General features: G+C 28.3%; 1 protein-coding gene across 1 annotated transcript; it reads left to right on the top strand.

The window, feature by feature from the left end:
* Positions 1-2,015: 2,015 nt before the first annotated feature.
* Positions 2,016-5,583, top strand: LOC114189204 (DNA-directed RNA polymerases IV and V subunit 4-like). Its single transcript, XM_028077916.1, has 11 exons — positions 2,016-2,131; positions 2,339-2,403; positions 3,271-3,348; positions 3,460-3,519; positions 3,695-3,778; positions 3,985-4,096; positions 4,180-4,257; positions 4,434-4,467; positions 4,548-4,616; positions 5,130-5,229; positions 5,312-5,583. The coding sequence occupies exons 2-10, from the start codon at positions 2,358-2,360 to the stop codon at positions 5,202-5,204; spliced, it is 636 nt and encodes a 211-aa protein (XP_027933717.1). The 5' UTR covers positions 2,016-2,131; positions 2,339-2,357; the 3' UTR covers positions 5,205-5,229; positions 5,312-5,583.
* The last annotated feature ends 1,820 nt before the right edge of the window (positions 5,584-7,403 follow it).

Raw genomic sequence — 7,403 nt, 5'->3', positions numbered from 1 at the left:
ACAAGGACACAAGCTCTTTCAATGGTCAGTATCGGTTTGCCATCTCTAGAGGTATACTTGTTCAAAGACTAGTTTCTTCTGAACACTCTGGATTTTTATAAATTTATTTTTGCTCAACAAGGGAACTTACTTGTCCAACGATTAGGTAATAGGAACAAAAATCAAATAAACTCACCAAGGACACCCGACTTGTCCAATGACGTAACCACCTTGAGTTCTTTGATTTTTCATAAAATGTTTTCACTCAGTGAGGGTTTTACTTGTCTAGTGATCCAAATTCTTGAACCTTTTTCACAAAGTTCGCTTAATGAGTATTGACTCTCTTAGTGAGTAGATCCACTTGAACTCTCTAGATTTAGCTTTTAAATTTTTTTTCTCAAAAACTCAACAAGTATATAATTTAAAAAATCTGTGAGATATATTAGTTTGACCCATTGGATTCGATTGATATTTTTATCGATCATAATATGTTCATTTTAGTTCTAAACTGTATCAATGAGTCAATGTAATCAAACTAATACATTTATTTTCAATTTGTTAATCGTGTACAATCATTCTACTCACAATATCATACAATATTAAACAATAACCATCACATTATATAAAACATCAAACCAATAATTCAAGTATAAAATTTTTAATGTTCATTGACTTCAAAACTTTCATCTTTCAACAAAATAGAAAATAAATAGGCTTCAATAAACTTGATTCTCAAAAGATATCAAGTTTGTACACATAAAATTAATATTAATTATCTAAACATATTTTAGCAATCATAATCAAACAAGACTATTTTAAACCCATTTAAAACACATCAAAAGTCCTCGAACACATGCATGTAAAAAGTTTAAAAATTTACTCAATAGAAAAGATATAAATAAATTTACTCAAAATAAAATTTTGATCGGTTAAAATTAAATTGTAGTACTTTATGGTTAGACTTCTATAAAGCACTTTATTTAAATAGATGAATATACCCATTAAAGTCTTATTAAAATTTAGATATTTTTTAAAAGATATTTTTTATAGAATTAAATTCAATCAATTATTAACTATTGGATCCTTACAAATCATGTAGTAGATGAAATGTTATGTAATACATATCTCTTGCTTATTTTTTATATATTTAGAATGTCAAGTATCATCTAAAACAAAAGAATTCTCGACCAAAAAAGCATATTTAGAGTAAAAACATTCTCCAATAACTATGCTAAATATTTATATAAATAACAAATAACAATGTCTTTTCTCTTTCGGGTCAAAATTCAAATCTTTTTATAAAATAGCACATTCTGAACTTTGTTTTACCCAAATAACATATTATGTCAAATAATTATCCAAATAATAGTGTAACGCTTTAATAAGACAAAAATAATAATAAAACTATATATTAATTCTTCCCAATCAATAAAAAAAACTTTATAAAATAAATATATTACAAAAATCATTCTTATGCTTCAATATAAAACTAGTTTTACATTTATAATATTTTTTAAAATATTATACCATTTATACATAAAAGTATTTTTTAAACTTTTTTGTAACAGTTTAATTTAACCTAATTTTACTCTAATTAAGAATGTCAATGCTAATTAAATTTATTTAATATTTTTTTATTTCATATGATAAGGAATGGAAAATTCTAAATTAGTCTGAATAATAATCATTTTAATGAACATAGTTGGAGATAAACATATCTAAAACTAGTAATAAAATGATTTTAATATATACAATTAGTTATCAGTTTTGTTTTTATTAAGACATTTATTTTATTATTTAATATATTATTTTTTAGTATTTTACTTTTTAAGTTTTTTAATTATTTTTTTCAATTTAATTAACTATTTAGGATAAAAATATTATAATTAATAAAATAATAAAAATTATTTATTTCATAATTAATTTTTATAAATTTAAATATATTTTTCATTTAATAATTATTATTATAAATTATTTAATAATTTAAATACACATATGCCACCTGGTACTGTAAAAGCCTACATATCTTTCTATAATACATTGTGTTGTTTGAGGTTCTCATTGATCACTCTCAAAATAAATTCCCATTTACTTATTCTTCTTTCATCCTCTGTTCCCATTTCTCCTTCCCAGCATCTTTGTTCATTCTGTGGTAAGTGAAGCATAGCACACTGTTCCTCACTGACCCATGTTTACCTTCTCACTCAAATTGTTTCACATGCTACTGAAATCTTTTCTTTTTCAAAATCTGAATTCAATAACATTCTCACCTACACTTTGAACCCTCCAACAGCACTTGCTTTTGCGATCATTAGTTTGTTTGTTTTACCTGCATTGTTCTCTGTTTGAAATTTTGTAGGGTGAAGCCAGTTTTTGCGATGTCGGAGAAAGGAGGAAAGGGCGGTTCTCTATTAAGCAAAGGGGGTATGTGTTGGATTGGACATTCTATTGCTTTCTATTTTACCCTCAATTTTTTATTTGTTTTTTCTCTTTTTGTCTTCTGGGGTGTTGGGTTTTGTCTCTGTGGTTTGAATTTTCTGACTGTTGTATTGGGTCAACATGCACAAATATAGGGTCGGGTTTTGAGTCTGTTGACACCTAGGACCGCCGTTGATGCTGCTGATGCTGCTTGTTGGGAAATTATGATGTTTACTCGGTTGTCAGATGTCATAAGATGGAACTGATTTTCTGATTGAAATGCATTTGTGCCCACAATTTTTTTTTTAATTTAAAATTTAGGGGGAGGGGTGGAGTTCAAAGAGCTTACAATCATACTTACATTTACCTTATTTGGGAGATATGAGTGGGGTTCTGATATGTCAATTCTTAGATGCAAAATCTGGGTTTGATCCCACCCGTGTTGTTGATGTCTTTGATAGTTATCCTTTGATTTTGCATATGCTGTTTTGTGCCCTTATATATTAGGTTCATATATGGTTTGGAAAAAATAAGTTGTGTCTATTTTTTGTTTAATTACAGAAATGGTGTTCTGTTTCCACATTGGTTCTGTATTGAAAAAGTTGTTTAGGAATCAATGAAAACAGACAAATGAAAATAAGAAGTTGATTTCATTATTTGGCATACAAACTTTTGACAATAGCGGTCAAAATGAAAGTAAGGTGGTATTTTTATAATTAAGAAACGTAAGATACAGGATTAACACAGAAAACGTGTTTTTAAACCAAATGACCATAAATACAGGATTAGCACATGATGGGTGGTAATATTTTAAACCAGTTTGTGATTTAAGCATTTAACTGATCAATTCTTTTTCTGCTTTGTGCCTGGTAGGACTAGGATCCATGAAAGGGAAAGATGACAGTGCGACAAAATCAGTGAAAGGGAGGAGGGTTCAGTTTTCAAAAGATGGTTAACTTCATTATTATACATCATAGTACTGCTTTTCAGTGAAGTATGGAAATACTAAAGCTTCTTTGTACAATGACCTTACTGAAATTATTGGTTGATTTTCTATTATAGGTCCATATGAATCTGGAATAAGTAGTAGTTCACCCATTTCACTAAAATCTAGTGGAAAAGGTGAGAGTGTAATTCCTGAAGTTCTTATTGTATTCATCAGTTTGGTAACATAGCATTTGACCACATCTTCAACATAATCTTTAAATTGATTGCTGGTTATTCTTTTGCACTCTTAATCATGTTCCTTTTTAGTGAACTGCTGTTTTTCATTATTTTCATGTTGATTTTATTAAAGGAGGAAAGGGAGATAAGGTTGCAAATGGTGGAAAGAGCTCTCAGTCAAAAGACTCACAATCATCAGAACACAGAGTGGATCAAAGTTGGTGCTTGTCTTTATTATGTCTTTTCTGTGTTCTTTCTGTTAATTATTGTAAATCAGTATACAATTAATTTGTACTTGTATTACAGTCACCGTGTGATTTAACCATTTAGGTTAAGCGGCCATATGACCTTATTCTGTATTGCATGAGATCATACTTTTCCTCTTATTAATATCAACCGTATTATTTCTTGGTTGACATGCAGAACTTCCAGAAAATATCAAGTGTCTTATGGACTGTGAGGCTGCGGATGTTTTACAAGGAATTCAGGACCAGATGGTCATGTTATCTAGAGATTCAAGCATCAAAATGCCCACGTGAGGGAGACACAAAGTGATCATGATCATTAGAGTAGAAAATCTATTTGATTGATCTGAATCTCTTTTTTGTCCTGTTTTAGGTCATTTGACAAGGGACTGCAGTATGCCAGAAGCACTAGCAAGTACACAAATGCACAGTCTGTTAGACTTGTTCTTGAGTATCCTTAATTTTTCACTCTGGCGTTTGTCTATGCATCTATTGTTGTATGACTGCTGACTGTGTTTTCTTACTTTATAGACATGGACATATTTAACTATTTGTTGTTATGCTTTGTGTCAATCTGCTCTTTTTTCTCCACAAATGTTGATGTTCATCCCTTGACTCAAATATCAGACCTCTTGCAAACAATGGTCTCAATGACTGTGAGGTATGATATAGAACATCTTATTACAATTTCTCTTGTTCTTATGTGTTATGTAGCTTTCTTGACTTCATTACCCACTGCAGATATGTGTGATTGGTAATGTATGCCCAGAAACTGCTGATGAAGTTTTTGCTCTTCTCCCAACATTGAAGGTATGGTGGAACATTTCCTGTTCCTTTTATTAAAATCATTAATGGAAGCAGGCTAAGGTTTTTTTTCTTGGTCATGCAATAAGGTTTTTTCACTATTCATGGGTAAGTGTTTATTAAGAAAGAAGAGGTCTTCCTTGGATAAGAAACTGTTGTCGTAAAATTAGACCAACAATCTTCGAATAGGGTAGGTGTCATTTTGATATAGGGTACATTGATGATAGTTTAACTAAATACACGTAGTAAGTCATGCATGGAGTTTGGCTGTTTTCTTAGCCCATTGTTGTTAGAATGTCACTGACTGACTAATTCTGTGATTATTAATCCAAAGCTACATTGGTGACCAAGCCAAAATTGCTAGTAATACATTCTTTTTTATTAAATTTCAACCAATTATGAGTGTTCAACAGAGTGAATTAGAGAGTGTGTTGTCAGTACTTCTTATGTCGAATATTATGTCAACTATGTATGAATGAAAATGCCATCTCATGGTATGTATGCATGTATGTGTTTCAGGGTAAGAAAAACGTTGACAAGGAAGTTCTAAAAGATTCATTGATTGAGCTTGCGAAGCTTAGACAGTCAATGTAGAGCCTAATAATGAAAGAACTTATGGGTGAGTACTCTTTGTTTTATGCACTGATGCAGAAGCTTTCTTTGTATCTGGTATACTTCTCATATGCATTATGTTTTGACAGGTTTTGGTGTGTAGGAGATATGTGGCAGCACATGGAACAGTTTTCAAACTTTATTACACCTTGTGTAAAACTTCAATGAATCCATGTTTATATTGGTTTTCAGTTTCTAGCCATATTTCCTACTTGGCTGTACAGATGTCTACTGTAGGAACTGGTGTATGACAATTTGATGATTTTGCATGAACAAGACCATGGATGGATCTTGTATATGCCTATGGTTTGACAGAAAGAAGATATAGATTGATTAAGAAAGTTTCTAAGGAACAGAGACACTAACATGGGAGTCATGTGTCCGAAACTACTAAAACAATTAGCTGCATGAATTAATTTGTAGAAGTTATTTTCTATTAGTTTCTCTAAAATTGGGTTTCTACTATATGGGGATTTTTTTATATAATTTTTATGAGTCATAAACAGAAAAATAAGGTGGAAAGGAAATTAATGATAATAACTAATTCTGAAACTATTTCAACCAAATTAATACACATTAACTAGATTCGGGGCAGAGATAGTGAGAATTTCAACTTTGTTGGTTCGAACCTATAATGGTATAACCAGATAGTAGGTTTCTCTCTTTATGAAAATAATGATTTATTTTTATGTTATAGGTCTTTTCGTGAAAAGTTTAATTTAATTTGTCTTTTATTATCATTGTTTTGGCAAGAGTAAATATTTAAAATTGAACCACAAACCTTTCAAAAATATTTAATTAAGATTGATTGAGGTTAAGTTGACATTAAAGAGTTATTTTTAATATTTGAAATACACAAATTTTAAAATATATGCTATTTCAATTTTGTAATGATAAAAATTAAAAGAAACTAATAATTCATTGATTGTAAACATGTAATATATATATATATATATATATATATATATATAAATGTTTAAATAAAATTGTATATTATACTTCAATTTGAAATTTAACAATGGATATCAACATTTATTTTTAATAATAAATTTATATGTAAAATTAAAAATAAAACAACCAATATTTAGTTTACTTTTTATTTTGTTAAGAAAAAAGTTATAATTATTATTTATTTTTGGATAGGTTTTGACTTGTTTGATGATTAACTTTTTGTCTCGATCAAACTGAATAAGGGAACTATTTTTTGAGACTAGTTCCATTTTAAAAATCATGGAAACTGTATTTTTCTGTTAAACAATACTTGTCGTAGATCTTTAAGCTAATTTTTTCAAAAATAAGAGTGAGTAATCAATGTAGAATTACTTATATTACAAAAGTACAGAAGTAGTCAAAAGTTGTCGATACTTTTTCATATGTAATATGTGGTCTTTCAAGTAGATAATTTAAGCCATTTATAAAAAAATTAATTGTTGATAACTTGAATTCTTAATTTAATTATATAAACTAATAATTAATATATGTATATATATTTATATTTATATTTAAAATAGTTTTTATTATTTTTGGTAACATAAATTTTATAAAGCAATAGTTATCTATATAAGCAACTATTTATCACGTCTTCTTAAATAACTCTACTTGAGATATAGAAGGAACCTTCTTAATCAACTCCATTCTAGTTTATTTTGTAACCTTAAAATTCTATTTATAATGACGTTCATTAATTTTTATAAAACTATGATTTTCTAGTTGTTAAAATCTTTTAAATTTATGTTTTTTTTAAAATTTATATACGGTATCCTTAGATAGAATAATATTTTTAAAATTAGAAACGAAGAAAATAGACCATTTTAACCTGAACTAAAACTAAATCAAAAATAAAAACATATTTTATATTTAAAATACCATATCATGCTTGTTTAAGTTGTGAAATTTTTATCTAATTCAAACTTGAAAAGTAAGGGTTACTACACTCAATCACTACGGAATTTACTACAGTAATGAATCTTAAACCTGGAACTAAATATTAATGGCAAGATAGGTTCAATAAACAATAACAAATTAAGATAGATTTCAAATTACAATCAATTAATTTAAGTCTGACTTATGCAAAATTTATACTTATATGTTTATCTCTAATCAATATGCTAGAATTCTTTTGGAGAAATAGTTGCTGTCGGATGCATACACATAGAGACAAGGAAAAAATAAAAGGAGTGC

The sequence above is a fragment of the Vigna unguiculata genome, chromosome 6 (assembly GCF_004118075.2).
Source record: "Vigna unguiculata cultivar IT97K-499-35 chromosome 6, ASM411807v1, whole genome shotgun sequence".
Taxonomy (NCBI): domain Eukaryota; kingdom Viridiplantae; phylum Streptophyta; class Magnoliopsida; order Fabales; family Fabaceae; genus Vigna; species Vigna unguiculata.
Note: the sequence above shows the minus strand (reverse complement) of the source record. Positions and strands in the feature narration are given on the sequence as shown.

Coding starts and splice junctions, on each gene's coding strand:
- LOC114189204 (XM_028077916.1), top strand. CDS start 2,358: ATGTCGGAGAAAGGAGGAAAGGGCGGTTCTCTATTAAGCAAAGGGG. Junction 4,258..4,433: donor TCTGTTAGACTTGTTCTTGA/GTATCCTTAATT, acceptor CTCAAATATCAG/ACCTCTTGCAAACAATGGTC. Junction 4,617..5,129: donor CTCTTCTCCCAACATTGAAG/GTATGGTGGAAC, acceptor TATGTGTTTCAG/GGTAAGAAAAACGTTGACAA.